Source organism: Delphinapterus leucas, chromosome 15 (genome assembly GCF_059928025.1).
Source record: "Delphinapterus leucas isolate spDelLeu-1000000601 "Yukka" chromosome 15, BTC_Dleu_Yukka2, whole genome shotgun sequence".
Lineage (NCBI taxonomy): Eukaryota > Metazoa > Chordata > Mammalia > Artiodactyla > Monodontidae > Delphinapterus > Delphinapterus leucas.
Genome location: NC_143143.1, coordinates 67,056,635 through 67,077,897, shown reverse-complemented (window position 1 = coordinate 67,077,897; position 21,263 = coordinate 67,056,635). Strand labels below are relative to the sequence as shown.

General features: G+C 50.9%; 1 protein-coding gene across 2 annotated transcripts in view; it reads right to left on the bottom strand.

The window, feature by feature from the left end:
- Positions 1-9,530: 9,530 nt before the first annotated feature.
- CTNNBL1 (catenin beta like 1) overlaps positions 9,531-21,263 on the bottom strand; it is a 168,041-nt gene continuing 156,308 nt past the window's right edge. The window contains exons 14-16 of one of the 2 annotated variants that reach the window (XM_022592451.3): positions 20,998-21,135; positions 20,697-20,769; positions 9,531-9,723 (exon numbers count right to left, since the gene is read on the bottom strand). In XM_022592451.3, the coding sequence (XP_022448159.1) occupies positions 9,635-9,723; positions 20,697-20,769; positions 20,998-21,135 (300 nt within the window). In that variant the 3' untranslated portion in view covers positions 9,531-9,634. The other variant, XM_089896854.1, reaches the window with a different exon arrangement.

Sequence of the window (21,263 nt, the reverse complement as noted above, 5' to 3'; positions counted from 1 at the left end):
TCTGCTTATCACACTCTGGCTGATGGGGGTTATATCTGCCTCTGTCTCTCCCATGAGGCTGGGAGCCCCCCAAGGGCAGGACCTGTGCTCCTGCTTCCCAGATAGGGAGCCAGTCTCAAGGAATGAGTAGGGTCAACAGGAGTTTGGGGAAGTGGGAAGTGGGGCAGGTTACAGAGAAGGAAGGGCGTGGACAAGGGCCTGGGGTCGGGGACATCAGTGCGGGCTGTAAGCAGTGGCTGGACAGTAGCTCAGGCCCACCCATGGCACTTCGGTTCAATTCCCCAACCCCTTAAAGAGCACTTGTTGGGACTTCCCTGGTGGCGCAGTGGTTAAGAATCCACCTGCCAACCTAGAAAAATGGTACAGATGAACCGGTTTGCAGGACAGAAATAGAGACACAGATGTAGAGAACAAACGTATGGACACCAAGGGGGGAAGCGGTGGGTGGTGGTGGTCGGATGAATTGGGAGATTGGGATTGACATATATACACCAGTATGTATAAAATAGACGCTAATAAGAACCTGCTGTATAAAAAATAAATTAAATTAAATTAAAAAAAAAATAAAAAGAATCCATCTGCCAATGCAGGGGACACGGGTTCGAGCCCTGGTCCGGGAAGATCCCACATGTTGCGGAGCAACCAAGCTCATGCGCCACAACTACTGAGCCTGCGCTCTAGAGCCCGCGAGCCACAACTACTGAAGCCTATGCACCTAGAGCCCGTGCTCTGCAACAAGAGAAGCCACCGCAAGGAGAAGCTCACACATGGCAATGAAGAGTAGCCCCCGCTTGCCACAACTAGAGAAAGTCTGCAAGCAGAAATGAAGACCCAAAGCAGCCAAAAAAAAAAAAAAGCACTTGTATAAAATACATTGCTCACTCTTTGTTCCTAAAGGACCTTCCTTGGCTTGGGTGTTCGCTGATGGATGGATTGATGCCCTCATGGGTTTTCTCCTTCATTCTGGAAGGTATAAACAAAGATGAGTCAGCTCCCAGTCCAGTGGGGAAGGTGAACAAGAACACCCAATAAGATAAGGATATCAGGGAGGATGATATGACCACTGATCAGCACATTATAGGTGCTCAAGCGCTTCCTGTGTATCAGCTTGTTGCTGGTCTAGACAGTGAGTAGTATTGTATAGTATGATCGCCCCATTTTATAGATGAGGAAACTGAGTTAGGCAGGTGAAGTGACTCACCCAGGGTCACACAGCTGGGGAGAAGCAGGATTAGATTTGAACCCAGGTAGCCTGTCTCCAGCATCCACGCCCTGTGTTCACTGCCCTTGTGGGTCCACGAGGCCAGCCTGGTGAAACTTGTTTGTGCATCTTTTAATCTTTCCCAATTACAGAGAGACTTTTGCTTGCAGCTGCTAAAAGCAAGAACCTGTCCTCAGGCCTTGCTCCCAAGAGGGCCGGAGCAAGGTTGGGGGTAGGGAGGAAGGCAGCTGGCACAGGCCATGTCCTGCCATGGCCACTAAATGAGCTTAACTGATAACCACAGGCCCAGGCAGGCTGCCGGCTGGGTCTGTTCATTTGGCCAGGCTTCCTGGCCTTACACCCACTGGCTGGGGGAGGGTGGCATTGGGGCCAAAGGAGGGGCCTGGGGATCTCCAGTTGTTTAAGTGCTGGCAGCCATGGCCAGCATCAGTGACACGGTTGTGTGACCTTGGGCAAATTCCTTGATCTCTCTGTACTTCCTTATTTGTAAAATGGAGGCGAGTGTGGCACCTTGGAGGATGCTACAGGGATGCAGCAAGGTGCTGGGGACAGTGGCCTTCAGTTCAGAGACTACCCGGCATGTAGTAGGCACTCAGCAAAATTTCCACCCCAGTCCTTCAAAGGCCTCAAGAAAACAATCTCAGCCCTACCACGCTTGAATAAAGCAGAAAAAGCCTGTGGTGAGAGGCTGGAGAACTGGACTCTCATCTGGCTGTCTCTAACTGAAGGGGTGACCTGGACCCTAGCTCTCTCTGGGCCTCAGTATTTTCATCTGCAAAATGGTATAACGATAGTTTCCACATCGCACGAACGTGGGGAGGATTCGAGGAGGCAGGCATTTCGTTGGCGCTATAATGTAGCTGGCACTAGGGTAGTTTTGGATGGCTGGCTCTGCAGATCCTGTGTGATTTTAGGACAGTCACCTACTTTCTTGGGGCCTCTGTTCTCTCATTTGTAAAACATCTGACCCCAAGTTCTGCTTCCCCCCAGCTCTGTCGTTCCAGGAGTTCAGCAGTGTTGATCGCTGCTTCCTCTGAAACCCACCCAATCTGCTTTAGATGAGGAGAGAGTAAAGTCCTCGTGTCCAGGGGAGGGGGGAAAAGTGGGGGCCGGAATTTTTGTGCCCATTTCCCAGCTAAGGAGACTGAAGCCCCTGGATTTTAATGGCAAGACATATGTCACTGCCCACTGCTCCCTCTTGTCTGTTCAAGCTGTGGGGCTGGCGCAGGGAAGGACCAGACTCCCCTGGGCCCCAGGAAGGCCTGGGGAGAGGGGTCTGGGTCTGGATTCTCCAGGGCGTGGGGCTGCGTCAGCTCAGAGTGGAGGCAGGGCCTGAGGGTGGGTGGGCACGTTGATTGCAGCCACTCCTCTCTCCCTGCAGCACCTGCTTCTGATGAAATTTTATGGCAGGTGGAAATGATATGACTCCATCAGCCCTAAAAGCACTTCTATTTATTCATTAAAGATATTTGTTACTGAGCAGCCCTGTGGCGGCCCCACCTGACTCCTGCCGGGCCGTGAACTTGCTCCCACTCCTCAGTGCTGGGGGAAGCCTCCACAGGGCAGGGGGCCCCTCCCTATAGAGTGACCGGCTGGCTCTGCCTCAGCCACATCCCTAACCCCCTGTCTCTAACCCACTACCTCTTCCCGGTCCAAAGCGCCAGTATCTCCTCTTCTTGGGTCTCCTGCTTCCATGCTGGGCTCCACAGTGTGAGCTCCATCAAGCCGTCAAAGGGATCTTTTCAAAACCAGATCGCATCCCTTCCATGCTCAAAACCCCTCAGTGGCCCTCCAGGCCCAGCAAGACCTGGCCCCTGCCCACCTCTCTGGCCTTATCCTCCACCAGCCCTGCCTCACGCATGGGTCCAAAGTGGCTTCTTTCGGCTATTTTCTGGAGAATGACGGTGCTCTCTCTCTGCCTCAGGACCTTTGCACCTGTGCCTTTGCTTAGAACCCTCTTTCCGGCTCTTGGGCTGCCCAGCTCCTCGACATCATTCAGAGCTTAGCTCAAAGGCACCTCATTGAGGAGGACTTCGCAGACCACCCATCTTCAGGGTCCCCCATTAACTAGTCTATCATTTTGCACTGAGTTTGCTCCTTGACAGTAATCACTCTACATGTTTACTTGTTTATTGTCCTTCAGTCCGTCCCACGAGGACGAGGACGTGAGCTCCTGGAGAGCAGGGACAATGTCTGTTTTGTTTCCAGCTCTGGTGGGTGTTCAGTAAGTGGTGTGGGGGAGGTGGGTGATGAACTCCCAGGCACCATGAGGTGGTCACAGGTGTGGAGTTCCCCGGGCTGGGCCCTCAGAGACCCTCTCAGTCCCCAGATGAAGGAGAGCTGAGATTCTGAGAGGGTGAGGCTCATGTCTCACAGAGGGTGGGCTGGAGGCTCCTGCCCCTTGTCCCCTGCTGTCCTCCATCTGGGTGTTTCCTGGATGGGTGGCCTTACTGAGGCCTCAGGGGCTGGAGCCGGGCTGGAACCTTCCTCAGCTGTGGCCAGATCACGGCCTGGTTTCTGAAGACCTGCCTCTGGTGGCTCTTCCCCAGCTGCTCTCTAGGGCTTTAGAGCAGAGCCTCTTCCCAGGGGCTGTGGGAAGCCTCCTGCAGCCTTCCCGCTGCCTTAGGGGTGGTGGCCTTGCTCCTTGCTCAGTTAATATCAGTGTATCTGGGTCCTGGGCACTTTCTGCATGACGTGCGAGGCCAGATCTTGCTTGAGGGGTCAGAATGGAGGCTTCATCACCATCCAATGGAATCTGTTTCTCCATCACTCAGGGACTGGAGATTTAACTAGAACAAGCTGTGACTCTGGACAAACCTGACCCCCGAACTCCTAGGAAATCACCACGTATGTGGTTCTGTCAGGTTCTGCCACAGAACACAGGTTCTGCTCACTCAACCCCGGCCTCGCTGGCCTCAGGGTAGCCAGGGCCTATCCAGTGAGGTAACTGTGAAAACCCCCTCATCTCCAAAGGCCCCCTGCATTGTCATGGCCCCGTTCCTTTACCTGCGCAGTTCCCTCTGCCTCCAATGACTTTCTGTTGATACCTCTTGGGTGTTGAGACTCACGGCCATCCTAAGGACCCTGAAAGTCCGTGAAAGTCACTCAAGACACAGTTATGGTGCTGGGTCCCATCTCTCCCAATCTCTCCTGCTAGGTTTGGGGGCCCCTCTCTGCCCCTCACCTCTCTTGAAGCCCATCATCGCTCTCTCGTGACACCCTGTTCGGCTACCGTGGGGGGGTGGTTCACACTGCCTTTCAATCTGGGGGGCACGGTTCCAGAGCCCAGAATGGGGCCTGGCACAGAGTGGGAGCTCAGCAAACGCTTCCCGGGAGGTGAATGGCGGGAGGCAACGTGGGACGCGGAGCGAGGAGCAGGGAGGTGCTGGGTGAGGGGTGTGAACTGGTGGGTGGGCAGAGGAGGCGATGATGTGAACGGCAGGCAAGGAGCCTCGCTCCAAGCGTGCCTGTAAGTGGCTTCTCCTCCTCGCTGCTGCGGTGGGAAAGCCTAACCTTCTTCCAGGGAAGAGCAGCCAGGGAGCCTGGCCCCGGGGCCCTCACGCAGGTGAGTGTTGCAGCCACTGCTCAGATGTGGCGTGAGAGACACGGGGAGAAAGCAGGGACCCTGCAGGGCCGCTGGGGGATTCAGTTACGAGGCTGAGCCGGCTGCTTCTCTGGGGCTTCTGCTTCCAGTGCGATAGGGCGGAGCCCCTCCTCTGCCACGTAGTTGGGGGACAGTGTGGCTCTGGGGTCAAGAGTGTGGGCTTTGAAACCACTTTGCTGTTCCCCTCCCAGCTCTGTCACTTTGTAAGCCACTGACCCTCTCGATCTGCTTTCCTCATCTGTGAAATGGATTGATAATAAAAGTACCTACACCTCACGAACGAGGGTTAAATGTGCTAATTTGACGAGCTTATAGCAAGAGCTTCAATGAGTATCAGCTAATATGGCACACACTCAATAAATCCATTCTTCCGAAACACCGAATGACTTCACTCATAAGAGAAATGCAAATTAAGACAGTAAACTCCATTCCCCGATCAGAGAGGCAGAGATGAAGACAGCTAACACGGCCACGGAGGGTGTGGGGCAGCCCTCACATACACCACTGATGGAAGGAGGGCAACGTGACAATATGCATCACGGTGAAAATTGCATATCCCCTCTGACTTAGCAATTCTGCTTGGGAATTTAAACTCACACATGTGTGAAATGACGTTCTATACAAGGATGTTCACTGCGGCATTGTAATAGCCAAAGATCGAAGACAACCTAAATGTCCATTAACGGGATTAACTGAATTACGGTACCGCTCTGCAATGGAGCTCGGCTATTAAAGGAGTAGGGGAGGGGACTCTGTGCGTTGGGTAGATGTAGAGTGAAAAGCAAGGTGCAGACCAGAGACCAGGAGATGCCACCGTTTGTACTGACTATATTTTATTCACTTGAAGACACTGAAGACTGCCTCCGAAAGGATACTCCAGCTCATTAGCACTGGCTGCTTCTGGGGAGGGGCCTGGGTGGGCCGGAGATGCAGCTGGCAGCGAGACTTATGCACTGAATCTCCTTATGTACCTTCTGAAGTTTATGCCAAGGGCATGTGTTACCTAACAAGGGAAAGGTGACTGGAGGAGCGCTTGCCATTTTCTCGGCACAGATAACGAAGGCCCACCTCTGTGATACCAACCACTTTCCATGTGTACCGGGGAGCAAGACAGATTGAAAAACGTGGCTCCACTTTTATCTCTACTGTGGAGTAAGAAAATCTAATCAAGAAGTTTTTGCCTTTAGGAAAGCGAGTCTGGTCTCCCTGTTGGCACTAAATTGACGCTTTGGTAACGGCAGGAGATGCCACCTGGGCACTGGTGCTGCTGTGAGGGTGACTGAAGGTTGCCTTCCAGCTTCCCTGACGATGCATTTCCCCCAGATAAAGAAGGAATGCAGCCTGCATGCAAATTTCTCTAAATTAGACACGGCCCATCTTGACGCCGCTGAATTCAGGCCGACCACCGTGAGCAGAGCAGCAAGCTGCAGAGGAGGAGGAAAATGAAATCCTCATTTCCCTCAGGAAGAAATTCTGGCTAACAGTGCTGAAAGACTATTTTAGTGCCGTGTTTAGATAGGAAAAGGAATACCGCCTGGCTGGGGTGCCATGTCCCGGACTCAGCTATGGACACAAGGATGGACACGAAGGGGCTTTGTTTGAAGGGGAGAGCTTGGGAAGCCCATGAGTGGCAGACGCAGAAGTCGCGTTCAGAACCACAGGGCAAATGGGGCCTTTATTTGAGCCCAAGAAGTCCTCCTGGAGGGGTGGGGCTGCTTGGTAAGGCAGAATCTCAGCCCTGAGCAGACACAAGAGGTAGGACCACACCCCTCGAGCCTGAGGGTGAGCAAGATTAATGATGAGGATCTCTCACTTGTTCTTAAAGCTTTTCTCAGCCTTGAGTGGAGGGTTGTTAAAGTTAGCTGAGTTTAGAGATTTCTCCTCGTCCCGTCTCCTTGGTCTCCCAACCCCTGGAACCGTACGCTCTTTCTGAATCCTAAGGGATTGTACCTCACATTCCCCTCAAACCCTCCCATCACAAAACTGATGGAAAAGGGGACCTCATCCTCATTTGAAAGTGAAGGTGTGAGTTCAAACTTGCTTTTAGTACAGGGACTTATTGGAAAAACAAACTCTCAGGAGGCAGTCTAACATAGGAAGCGGGGCAAAGTGTGTGTGGGGCTTCCCTGGTGGCGCAGTGGTTGGGAATCTGCCTGCCAATGCAGGGGACACGGGTTCGAGCCCTGGTCTGGGAAGATCCCACATGCCACGGAGCAACTAGGCCCGTGAGCCACAACTACTGAGCCTGCGCGTCTGGAGCCTGTGCTCCGCAATAAGAGAGGCCGCGATAGTGAGAGGCCCGTGCACTGCGATGAAGAGTGGCCCCCGCTTGCCACAACTAGAGAAAGCCCTTGCACAGAAACGAAGACCCAACACAGCAAAAATAAATTAATTAATACTATATTGCTTGCAATTATATAATACTACCTTGTCTCACATTTTGAAAAAAAAAAACAACAAGGTAGGGGGGACTGTAGTTGAGGAGGTCAGTGGCCTGAAGCCCTACCCACCTTCTCTTCTATGTTGGCTTCTGATGCACTTGTGGGAAGCCTGGGGCTCAGGTAGAACACAGCTGGAAAACTGCTGGACAGAACTTCTCTGGATGGATAATCAGGTGACAGCAGTTTCTTCCGGGGATAGGGAGGCCTGGGGGCAGGTGGGAGATGGGAAGGGAGACTCCTCTCTGCATACCTATTGTTAAAATTTGAACTTCTGTACCATGTACAAGCATTACCTGGGTAAAAACAAAATTTAAAAAGAAAATAAAGCTGAAGGACTAATGATCTAAGTACAAACCTTAGTTCAAAAAATTTAAGATTCTGAACTTATTTATGAAACAGAAACAGACTCATAGGCATAGAGAACAGACTTGTGGTTGCCGAGGGGGAGGAGGGGTGGGGGAGGGATGGGTTGGGAGTTGGGGATTAGCAGAAGCTCACTATTATATATAGGATGGATAAACAAGGTCCGACTGTATAGCACAGGGAACAATCATTTTGCTGTACACCAGAAACTAACACAACATTGTAAATCAACTATATTTCAATAAAAAATAAAAAAAATTTAAGATTCTATAGGTTACATTCGTTGTGAATTCATTAAATCCCATATGGACAGTGGAACAGATCGAAGCGGACTGTATCAGTCAGGGACCTGTGATTGTCTCCTGAACAGAGGCAGCTCAAGGGTGGGCAGAGCACGGGCTGTGGAGTCAGACCTCGCTTTGAATGCCGGCTCCGTGCGTACTGGTCCCAGGGCCTTGCACAAGTTACTTACTCTCTGGGACCTCTCTTTTGGCTTCAGTAAACCGGGGATAATGATGCCAGCAGGGCTGCTGTGCAGGTTAGAGAGAACGGACGTAACGTGAGTGCACATAGCAGGTGTTTGATACATGGTCGCTATTATAATTACAGGAAAGTGAGATTAAAAGATAACTAAATCCATATGTGACTGTAGGGCAACTGTGATTCTGTAACGGGCCCTGGAGCAGGCTCAAGATGCCTCCCTGGGGAGTGCTTACCTCATGGTGATAACAGGCACACCGTCCATCTTCCCGCCAGGCTGGACGTGAGCACCGAGAGGGTAGGGCCTGCCTCACTCACTGCTCCGTCACCAGCCCAATCCGGGGTGATACAGGTGCCATCTTAATACGAGTCCCCCTGGGGCGCTGCCTGGGATGGCAAACAGTTTCTCCCGGCGTGTCAACTCTGGCCAGACGGTGGTGGCCGCCTGGAGCCCTGTCCCTGGGGGCTCACTGAGCAGCCAGAGCTGCTCTGACTGAACGGTGGCCACGGGCACAGCACAGAGCATGCGGTGTCCCTCGCAGCTGGCCTGCTGACCCTGGCTAGACACTTCATTCTAAGTCGGCTGTCCTCCCACTCCTCACTCAACGAGGACTCTATGCTCTGTGACAGAATAAAAACACACCAAAGGACCGCTGACTTCTGTAGAGGAGGAGACCAGCTTTCTCACAGTCCCTGTAAAAAGGGTGAGACTGCAATTCTGAAGCCACAGACATGTGAGGGAAGGACAAAAGAAATCACCAAATGGGTATTATTACCCCCACTCTGCAGATGAAGGAAGTGAGATTCAAGAAGGTGAAGTCACTTATCCAAACTGCCACAGCTGGTAAACAATGCAGCTGGATTTGGACGCCCTGTCTACTCTAAAGTGGTAGCTCTCACCCTGACACTAGGAACCACCTGGGGGCTTAGGACAGTACCAGGACCTGGGCCTCACTGGACATTCCGATTTCATCATTCTGGGGTAGGGCTCAACACTGATATGTATTTTTAAGCCCCCTTCCAACCAGAGTGACTCTGACATGTGGCCGGGGTTCAGACCGCTGCTCTGAGGACTGTGTGCTCTGCGGGCGGCCTCGCAGTGCCAGGAAGCCCTCCCCAGGGTGCTTTTGCAGGAGCCACGTACCTCGTGTTACATGCCCAGGCTCTTCGTGTCAGGGCCGGAAGCCCCAGAGAGGTCCCCAGTCCATGCCTTCCCCTTTCCAGCTGCAGATGGGCAGCCTCACCGCAACCCCCCGGGCAGCCACAGTGGCCACTTTATCACTCATCTGCTCTCAGAGCCTCAGTTTCCTCACTGGAAGGGGGAGGCCAACCACTAAGCTTCCTCAGATGCGTTCTGTGAGCACTGCTGGGAAAGGTGTTGGGTAAAGGTTAGAAGGTACAGAGAACACCAGCCCAGGAATACCAAAACTAGCTTTTATTTGTCCAAAAGTCACATCGAGCTCCGTAAAAACTGTTTCTGGGGGAGGCCCAGAGAGAGTCCCTGCTGCCCAGGGCCAGGGGCCGCTAGAAGTTCTCCAGCAAGCCCAGGATGCGCTTCTGCTCGCTGTCCCGGAACTCCGGGCTCCGGCCATCCCCGATGTTCTCCGCATACTCTGGGGAGACAAAGGCAGGGTTAGGCATGAATCTGAGGCGTGGGGTCCTTCGTGGCCGGGTCACATCATGCCTCTCCCTGAACCCCAGCTCCCGTGGGGTGTGTGCTGCTCTAATGCCTCCAGTGGCAGCCACGGTGGCAGTTGTGTGCAAACTCCTTGGTCTTGCATTCAAGGCCCACGGGGGAAAGGGCCCAACTCCCCTGTCCCTGCCCGCATTCCCCTCCTAGCTGCAGCCTTTCTTCACTTAACACACACAGTGGATGCTATTACGGGCAGGTGCTGCCCAGACCCAGTGGTTCTCAGAGCGGGAACCCCAACCAACAGCAGCGACATCACGCAAACTTGTTAGAAATGCAGAGCTGGGGACTTCCCCGGCGGGAAGTGGTGAGAACTTGGCACTTTCACTGCCGGGGCCTGGGTTCAATCCCTGGTCGGGGAACTAAGATCTCACAAGCTGCGTGGCGCAGCCAAAAAAAAAGAAATGTAGAGTTGGGGGTCCAATTCAGACCTACTTATTAGGTAGCTCTGAGGACGGGGCCCAGCAGTCTGTGTGAACAAACCCTCCAGGCGGTGCTCATGCTGCTCACATTTGAGAACCACTATCTGAGGCAACGGGGATAAAGTCCTGATCAAAACAGGACAGGTGAAAATCTCTGCACTTGTGGAGCCTACTTTCTAGTGGAGGAGACAAACCGAAAGGTAAATAAAATATATATGGTGGCTGTCAGAAGGCCTCACAGAGATGGGGGATTTGATTAAAGACCTGAAGCAGGTGTGTGGGGGAATATCTGGGAGCGAGTGGCAGAGGGGCAAGCAGAGCAGGGGCTGAGAGGGGAGTATGCCTGGACCCTCTGCGGTGAGCAAGGAGCTCAGAGCCGGGGAGGGGCGGGGCACAGGTCGTGTCGGGCCACTGTAAGGACTTTGGACTTTCCCCTGAGATGAGAAGTTATAAGAGAGTTTTAAGCAGAGGAATGACATGATTTGACTTTAGCCAGCTCACTCTAGCTGCTGTGTGGAAGATACCCTTAAGGTGGCAAGGGCAGAAGGAAGGAGATGTGATTTGATTGGTGGTTTGGTCCAAGGAGGTCATGGTAGAGGTGAGAAGTCTTCAGATTGTAGATGTATTCTGAAGGTGGATCCAGCAGGATTTACTGAGAGACTGGAAATGGGGCGTGAGAGAAAGAGATGTGGATAGTGAAGTTGCTAAGAAATACGACAGGGTAGTGGAGAGGGTGACAGGGAGCTTGGAATTCCTCCAGGGAATAAGGGAAACAGGTGTCTGCACCACCAAGGAGGGGGGCTGGGGTACAGTCCACTGACATGAGATTGAAACAAATGGGTGTTTTTTGGAAAGAGGGAGGGAGAAAGAATGGTCTAGAGACGCCCAGGAGGAGCGTGGAAGGCCCCTCCTCCGTCTCCAGTGGTAAAAGGCATGTGGGAGAAAGTAGGTACCACTTGAGAGGATCCATCCCCGGTAGAGACAGTTTTAGTTAGAGCAGGAAGATAAAGGAAATACGCCTAAAGAGGATGGGAATACAGGACATGATGTTGATGACAGAACATAGTCAAAGAGTTGTAAGGTGGGTAAACATACGGTCCCGTTTCCCCTGTTATCCCAACAGAGTACTTAACACACCTCCATTTTATTCTCAAAAGTGTCCTGGCCCCCCCAGATTATGTGGTCAGCTGGTTTTAGGAGGCGGGAAGGGGTGCGATATGGCACAGAAATGATGTGTGGAGCTTAGGGATGAGCGTGCAGGGCCTGTGTGGTGAGTGGGGCCCTGGGTTTCCTGTGGTGGCTCCCAGAGCACAGTGGACGGGGACGGGGGACGGACAGCCAAATCCTCTGTGTGCTGACCGTGCCCTGCCCCCGCCCTCAGACAGGAGATGGTGCAACACTGTGGGCTGTGTTTGTATCCTGACTCTGACTCACAATCCTAGGTGGCCTTGCGTGGTCTCCCCCTCAGCAAATGCATGTAAAGAACCTATAATAACAGATGTTCAAGATGTTCAAGATACGCTAGCTCCCTCCCTGAGCCTGCTGCTCAGGCCAGCAACATCTCTCTCGGGGAAACACCACACATCCTTCTGACTCCTGTTCCTGTCCTCAGGCCTCTGTCTCCACCGCAGGCCTGACTTCTAGATCATCTTCTACTTGTCCCCTCTCTCCCTCTAGACTGACAGCTTCATGAAGGTAGGGGCTTTCGCCTTACTTTCAGCTAAATTCCCAGCAGAGCTTGGCTGAGAGCCAACTACCAGTCTGGTGCTGTGAATAAGCTCTCAAAGCAGTGGCTCAGGAATGAGTGCCTGCGGGTCTGCCCCCAGCTCCCTGCCTGGGGTGGCCTGAAATGGAACAATAGAAAACTCTCTTGCAAGAGGCTTCTGCATAATAAAACATCTGTTCATCCAAATCAGACAAAGAGTGGGGAAAGGGAAGAAAGCCTGCAAACCCTCCCCTACCTCCCATCCCCCACCATGATGGAGAAATACCTTGCCCCTGCCACTTCTTCATTTTTCCTCCATCCTCTTTATTACTTTGGACATGTGCCGGAAAACGGGACTTGGGATTCAGACATGTGCCAGCTGTGTGTCTCTCCCTGGAAATCATCCTCTTCTGTTAGGCCCATCCATCACCTCCAACAGCAAACGGCTGTGATCCCTTCTATTAAGTCTCCTTAAAGGGAGGGCTGGGGTGATGGGAGAACAGAAACTGGGCTGCGGGAGAAGGTTAGGGGCTGTATGTAAGTGGTATCTCTTACTCACATGTGAATGATCTAGTCGCTGCCCCAGGAGAGAGAGAAATGACCATTATAGCATTTAATACCCTCAGAGGCATGGTCTGAAAGCAAGAGTCTTAATGGACTGAACTAACACTTTGTTCTCCTAATGTATTCTCAGACCCAGGAGAGAGGGAAGTGGAGAAACAGTCTGATCCTTTGGGGCAGTGATTTTTTTCCAAGTAAAGCCAACTTCCCTGGAAGGACCTAATCTCTTTCTAGGGATGCGCAGAGTAGAGGACCAAAGTCTGTATCAATCCCCTGCTGAATCACCCCTCCAAAGGCCTTAGAAAAACACATGCCACCGCTGTACACAGAGCACCCACCCAATGGACAAGTCTCCTCTGTTGCTCCACATGTGGGGAAGGAGGAAACAGTCAGATTACCTGCTCTCTGGAGATGGGCTGTGAAGGAAGTTAGTAGGATCTGGAAGAGGGGCTATCCTGTACAGAGTGGAATGGGACCTCACATGTGGTGAACACTGTTTACGTGCCAGGCATTTATCTATATTGTCTCATATAATCTTTGCAGCAATCCTATAAGGCAAAGAGCACCATCTCTGTTTAGAGATGAGGAAACTGAGGCATATTAGAGAACTGAAGCAACCTGCCCAAGTCTAGGATGGTAGAGGAACTGATATTCAAACCAAGAACATGTGTCAGGAGTGAAAAAGGCACGTCAAAAGCCATGGGGGTGGGGCTGGGGAGCCGGTCCCCAAAGTGGCATCCTCTTACCTAGGCAGTTATCTTACCCTGCCTGTTCCCCATCCTTTGGGGAAAAAATCTCCCAAGCAGCCCAGCCATGGCAGGGCATCTGGCTACAACATCCTCATAAAAGGTAAGGCTCTTCAGTGCTTTGTGACCACCTAGAGGGGTGGGATAGGGAGGGTGAGAGGGAGACGAAAGAGGGAGGAGATATGCGGATATATGTATATGTATAGATGATTCACTTTGTTATAAAGCAGAAACTAACACACCATTGTAAAGCAATTATACTCCAATAAAGATGTTTAAAAAAAAAAAAAGGTAAGGCTCTGGAGGGAATGTCCTGGAGTAAAGGGGTCTCAGCAGCCAGAACAGATGTGGAGTGGGCTGCTGGGGCCATGCTCCCTCATGCCAGGTCACTGAGTGTCAGGGCTGGCAGGCCTCTCAGAAATCTACTGCAACTGCATGGACAGGTGACCGGCCAGGGTCCCGCAGCAAGCCAGCCACAGGGCCAGGCCCACCGGGTCTGACAAGCCCCGAGTGCTCTCCCACTGGCCGTGGCAGCTGGTACCAGCTGTGTACCTCACCTCTCACCCTCTACCCCTTACCCCAACTCATTCTTTGTTTCCAGAGCAGAATCCTATTTGGAGCAAACCTTGGTGGCGCCAGCTACCTCTGGTTATTAAAGCTGCTGCAGCAGTTTATAAATATTGAACAGATTCCTCCCAGAGGTCTTGGGAAAGAGTCCTCTTTGCTCTGTGCGCACACGCGCACACGTGTGTGTGTGTGTGTGTGTAAGAAAGGGAGAGAATGCAGGAAAAAAAAGAGAGATGCCAGATGAAGGGAGAACTTCAGGGTAGGGGAGAGGGAGAGGGGAGACAGGAAGAGCGTGAGTCGGGCTGGAGAGTGAGAAAGACGGTGTACACATAGACTCCCTTCTCGACTTCCCCAGCATTTTCAAATGCTCTTACAATAAAGGCTTTGATGGAGATCAAAAACAGGCAGCAGTGCTGAACGCATAAATATTAAAGCAAACTTTAGACAGCAGGTTTACTATTCAGACATGGAATACAAGCTGTTCTGTTTTTGGTAAGAGGAAGAGGGAGGGACACCCGGGCTGGCGGATGGGGAAGGACTGTCTTTGAGGACGGAGACTGGGACCAGCGCTCACAAGCCTGGTTCAGATCCCTGGACCTTAAGCCTTAAACACTCACCCTTGAAAAAGTGCAGGAGGAAGGGTGAGTGGGGAGAAAAGGAATGCCAATATTTTTACACTGAAAACCCTTGAAGACATAGAAATAATCATAAAATAGAAACTGGGAAAGTAAAATCCTTGAGGTCTAACAGAGAGTCCTTAACGACAAGGATGAGTGTGGAGCGACTAATGTCACTTCTCTAGGAGGAGGATGTTGTGCTGGGGCTGCAACTGGGGATATAAGCTTCATCAGAGATCTGACTAAAATGAAACCTACTTAAAGGAGGAGGAGAAGGAAACTTACCCTTTGCTTACAGCGCTAACAGGGTCACATCCCTATAGACCATTTTCCCACAGACCTTTCAGCTGCTTGAAAAAGCACCACCTACCCCTTCCACCCCCACCAGGCCCTGAGGAGTATGGCCTGGGTGCTGGTCCACGGGCTTTCCTGCCAGCACCGGTGAAAGGATTAGGCCAAGGAAGGGAAGGAAGGAACCTGCATTTACTGAGCAAATATTCTGTCCCAGGCCCCCAACTGCATCTCAACCTCAGCCTTCCTTGGGGCAGTATTCACTTTCGGTTTGTTTCTTACAGAGGAGTAAAGGAAGGCTCAAACCGGTTATCTACTAACTTACCCCAAGTTACAGAGAGCCAGAATTCTTGCTGGCCTGTGCCTCTCAGCTCTGCTTATTCCTGCGTGAGCTGGGATGTGAATCACAACGGTGACGGTAGCTACCATTATCAGGCACTTATTACGTGCCAACATGTAGGCACTTTACCTGCAGCACCTCATCTAATTCCCACAGCAACCTTTTGAGGCAGATTACCCTCATCTTACAGACACTGTGGCTTAGAGAGAGGGCAAGTAGCTGCCTAAGGTTAAACAGCCCCTCCGGGGTCCTTTCCTGCCTCCCAACCCTAGAGGCCATAGCAGCCATGGCCTGGTGCAAGTCACACACATCAACGTGTCACCGAAGAGAAACCCTATCAGCTTCTGCGGCTTTCAAATCACAGAGGCAAAGCTCAGCTTACCAAGAGCTGAAATCAATATGGAAATACATGTTTATGAGCTTCTGAGAGAAGACTTCAAGCCATAAAGAACACAAGCAAATCAAAGGGCCGGGAGCCAATCTCTGAAAGCATTCTGAAGTCTTTGGCTCAGTCTTTTCGCCACTAGTGACAAGAGTTTTGAGTCAGTAATCCTCTAAGCTTTCCTCTGCCAAACAGCCCAGCACCACCTGATCTTCCAACAACTTTCACCAGTGACTAAAGCATCCAGGAGACTCACCAGAGGCTTCTATGCTAACCCCTGGCACAAGTATTTATACGAAGAAGTATTCCCAGGTCACAGTGCCTACTCCATATCCAAGGAGAGAACCACTCAGTGTACCTCTGCATCTGCATACGGAGGTCCTTCACAGGCTTCAGGAAGCCGTCTCCTTACTTACACTCATCAACCTCCCAGGAACGGAATATACAAGGTGGTTGCCAGGGGCTGGGGGAGGAGGGAATGGGGAGTAAGTGTTTCATGGGTACAGAGTTTCAGTTTTGCAAGATGAAAATAAGTTCTATGGACAGGGGGTGGTGATAGCTGCAATGGTTAAAATGGTAACTCCTATGCATATTTTAGCACAATTAAAAAAAAAAACCCCAAGCACCTCCTCCTCTGTGCAGCCTCTCTGGATCTTCAAGCTCCTTTTTAATCTGCAGCAGAATTAACCGTGCTTTCTTGAGTCTCGCTCCACATCTTAGCACTGACTTCCATCTGCTTTGTGTTGTGCTTATTTATTTCACATGTGATGGCACTGAATTGCCCTGGGGACAGGGCCTCCTAAGTGTCTCACTCATCTAAGGAGCCCACCTAGTGCCCTGTGATGCCAGTGGGTACTCTGTAAAGGTGGATGCCCTGAATTTTCTTTCTTAAAATGCAGTAGGAGTGTATCAGCCAATTGGTACAGTTAGAGCTCTCCTTTCTGCCAGATGGAAGACCAACTGAGTCTGGATCCAGTTTCCAGCATTTAATAGTGACTTGGGTAACATCCCTTAACCTTAACCACAAGTCTTGGTTACCTTATCTGCAAAATGGAGACTGTAATCCTGCTTTTAGGACCGTCGTGAGAACCAGAGAACATACATTAAAAGCCTGGCACAGAGGACGTGCTCAGGAGAGACCACTCTACCTACTGGTCCCGGATTTCTGGAACAGCACAAAGAAGCCTGAAGCACCACCTCAGCAGTACCCTCAATAAGCATTAGCTGAGCCCCTTCTCTGCGCCAGGCGTGGGCCAGGCACCAGAAGGTAAAAGCCAGGACGACTGTCACTGCCCTTTCAGAGCGCGTGGTCCTTCTCTGGCACAGAGACCACCGTCCCCTAGGCGGGCACCAGAGGCCTTAGGCCAGAGCTGCTGCCAGTTCAGGGAAAGCTGGACTTTGGGAGCACTGAGTAAGCAGTCTGCAAACCAAGGGACTTTAATGAGCCATCAATTTTTCCCAGCTCTCTTGGCACCCCCAACAGAAAAGGAAGGAGGCAGATCGTGAGAAAGGGGACTGAAAAATAACGGGAAGGGTCCCCTGCCGGGCTTGCCTCATCAGCGTTTTCCTGGGACCTCAAGGGATACGTCAGCTGCCCTCCTGCCGGCAAAACTTAGGACATATATAGGACGTAAAATCAAAGAAAGAAGCTTGCATCTAGTTAGCACGTTAAAAAAAAAAAAAATGGAAGCAACTCAAACTGAAAAACAAAATTAAAATCAAAGAGGACAGACTGATGAGCTGGCTTTCTTTGTGAGGCTTTGTTTTTTCGTGCATTGTGATGGAATGAAGGGTGGAGGCAGGAGGGGGAGGGCGTGAAGGCTTTTAAGAGGTGAGCCTGAACAGAGCCCAGACGCCACCCCTATCCAACCCTGAGGTAGCCTCACCCCTTTTCAACCTCAGCACTGCTCGGAGCTTGCTCACTGCACCACTTTCAGGGGCTGCTGAGAGGCAGCCTGTGGCACAGCTCCACCGCCCAACACCGCAGGCAGATGGGCTTCCTGGGGCCAGCGTGAGCCCTTTATTATAACCTTAACCTTCCATCTGGAGAGAACACTTTCTTTTGTTTGTTTTCAGTGGTCAGCGTCCTGTGAGGACTTCTTTGACCTGGGCAATGACATCTAATTTCCTGGCTTTAAATATCACCTCCATACTACTGACTTCAAATTGTCCAAACAAGCACCTCTCCCGCCCCAATGAGAATGTCTACTCTCTGCTGGCCAACAAAGGGATGCAGGTGCTACCCGTAACCCAAACTCACCGTGTACCCAACAGAACTCGAGAGACTTGCCCAGCAATACTCCCAACCCCACCCAATGCTCCAGCCTCCCTCACCCCTGCTTGGCCTCCACTGATGTGGCAGAGTCCGTATGAAGGCCACTGATGTCCTGTGTTGGACCTTTGCTCCTTCTGCCTGGGACGTGCCTTTCCCTCTGGGACACCATTCCCAGTCCTGGGACCAGCCTCTCCTCCCCTGGGATTCCTTGGCATGGCCTGTGCCTCCATTACTGCCCCCTTATCACTCCCTTAACGCTGTTCACAACTTTAACACAGCACCTAGCACATCATAGTTAGTTTCGAGTATCTCTCCCAGCTAGACCATGAACCCTCAAGAATAGGGATCTTGCTTATTTATTCTTCCTTGTATCTCTAGTACTGGATACAGAGCGTGGCACCCGGCAGTGCCAGCTGAGTAGTTGTTGGAGTGTGTATTTCACTTAGCTTGGCTATGGCCGGTCATTTCTACATCTATGTTCCCCAGGAGACGCTAAGCTCCATGAGGGCAGGTGCTGTGTGACACCTTAGTAGCACAGTATTAGCACTGTGCCGAGCCCTGAGGAGAGCCGCAGTAAACGTTTGCCAATTTAAGTTCACGCAAGGGTAGGGTTTAATTCAACAATGTTTAAAATATTCACCGGGTGTCCATTATGTGCCTGGCATTGCTCTAGGTGCTGAGGAGACACGGAGAACGAGCCAATGTCCCTACGTCACGGAGCTTACATTTTAATGTATGAGACACACAAACCAAGGAAACAAAGACATAAATAAAAGTAATTACAGACTGTGATAAGGGCTAGGAAGGAAATAAACTGGGTGCTATGATGGGAAATAACACATGGAGAGAAGTGGATTGATTCAGGATGGAGACTGGAGGCAGACGTGGCAGCTTTACTAATGGATTGGCTGTGAAGGGTGATGGCGAGAGAGCTGAAGGGCCGGACCTGGGTCTGGGAGGAGGGATCTGAGAGTCTGGACAGAGCGGGAAAAGAAAGCAACACGGGAGAGGAACAAGAGTGGTGGGAATGAACACAGCATCTGTGCAGGCTGCTCACCTGCTCACCTGCCCAGACAATCAACAAATGTCTATTCAGCACCCAGTATGCACCCAGTGCTCTAACAGGCACTTGGGGAATAAACTGGGATCTGAGGGAGACAGAGGCTGGCTCACAGCAACTGAAAATCCTGAATAACCTCAGGTATATGTGTTAGGATCTCTGAAAGAAAAGCATCCACCTACTACGTGTCAGCACCTGTTAAAAACACTTTTCCTTTCTCAGATCACTGTTTTGATCACAGGAATGGAGGTGCAGGGAGAAGCCTAAATGCAGGAGAGTAGAGCTGAGAGTAATAAAAAGTTCTAATTGAACATGTGGGCGTTGAAAGTAAATGCCATTTAAAGGCTGGGGTTGCAAATCACCACAGCTGCACATTAGGGAGGAGGTGGCATGACACTCTGAGCAGTAACTCATGTGAATGTGACACTGAGAAAGAGGGAGCACCCATGATGCCACTGTGGAAGATGCTAGGCCAGGCTCATGAACAAGTTCCCCCTTTCCTCTTTCTGAGGGAGAAGACAATAAATTCCAATGCCTTGAAGGCTCCATCTACAAAATGGGCACCACGGATTTACCATCCCCACCCTCCTGGGAGGGCTGTGCTGATCGTGTGATTTCCAGTCCTGTTTTCACTCACACAGTTCCTTTGTTTTGGAATGTCTAAGACCCAGCTCAATGTCACTGTTCCCACAAGGCTTCCCATGGGGTTTTCGCCGTGCCTCACTTACAAGGCTGCTAACGGTAATCATCACCATAACAGTGCGTAATGCTCACGATAGCTAACATTTGCCAAGAACTTATTAACTTGAGATTTTCCATACATCATCTCAGTTAATCCTTTTACCTAGTCTATGAGGTCCCAGAGCAGTTAGATACCTTGCCCAAGGTATCACAGTAAACAGCAGAGCCAGGATTCTGTTTCAGGAGCCAGATCCCAGAGCCCATGGCTCTTAACTTCTCTTCACTTTATTATATGTATCAGTTATCTCCACATTTCATCTCCCACATGTAACAGGAGTTATAAGCCACTTACAGGCAAACCCTCTGAGTAAATCTAGCCTAATCTCTCATCTTAGAAGTGCGCAGGACAAGGGTCAGAGAGAGAGAGATGATGTGCCTGCAGTTACGTCCATCACGACTCTCTCTCTGAACTCTGGCATTATCAGTACTGTAAAAGCCAATACAGGCTTCTAGCTGCCATGTGTGTTAGTCTGTGCTAAGTGGCTCGAGGGTGGAACTGCACCACTGAGCTGATTGAGAGCATGCTCACCGACTGGAGGCCCCTTGGGAGCCACTCCAGCTGAGTCAGGCCCAGCCAAAGATACAACAGCATTTGAGAGACCCGTTGGGGTAGGTGAAGGAAATTCGCCCAAGCACTTTCTGTTTGCCAGGCAATACACTGGATGCTATCATGTAAGTATCTTGTGAACCTTTGCAAAATTTCTTCTAGATCATGCTCACACAGCTGGCGGAAGGCAGAGCTAGCACTGGAAAGCAGGCATGCTTTTTCTACTACACCACACTGCCTCAGATTCACTTCCTTCTGCCTTAATTCCAGGTAGTTCTTGTTAGTTCCTTGTTTTTTACCCCTAAGAAAGCAATTTCCTTCCACTACATGCAGCTTAGAACTAGATTTTTTTCTTTATTTCTTGTTTGGTGTTTTTTTGTTTTGTTTTTAAATTTCCAACACCTAGTGCTCCTTGTTTGTTATGTGTTTTTAAAATTCTGGAACTAGAGGGTTAGAGGCAGAGAATAACTAGGTTAGTCTTCGGTATTCTGACAAGATGACCTGGACACACACTGAACTGGACAACACACTTAAGCCTTCAGTGCAGAGAATGTTATGCACCAAATTCCAGGGATATTGACAGAGACAGAAAGCATCGTCTAATTTCCCTGGAGCCCCAGACACAAGCAACGTGCAACTCACCCTTGATGATGTGCCTGACAATTTTGATGGAGCTTCCACGCATGTTTAGGATTTGGTGAACCCTCTGGCGAATCTAATAAGGAAGGGGAAGAGTGGAAAGAGAAAGAAAAAGCATCATTTGCCCTGGTAGACATCAGAATACGTCATTTTGAAAGTATTCACCTCACCCCATCCCTAAAAGAGAGGGCCCACATAGAGTGAAGGAATTCAAGGAGAGTGTGATTCACTCCATTCTACCTAAGCAGCTGGCAAGCAAGGAGTCAGGGAAGGAAGGGCCCATCCAGGGGCAGCCCCCTCCTACCTGGGGCACGTTGGCATTGCAGATCTCTGCCATGATGTAGCAGATGTGCTGGAGAACAAAAAGCCCTGCATCCAAGCGCCGGAGGTAGAACTCATCCTCAATGTCATTGTCTATGATTTCTCCACGCCGCACCATGTCCTAGAAATGAATGAACGTTTGGGAATACAAGCCACACAGTGAGTGAAGGAGGAAAGAATAGGTTTCTAGTCCACCCATAATACACAGAAGAGTAGTAATTACAACTACAACAACAAAAGAAAACCACT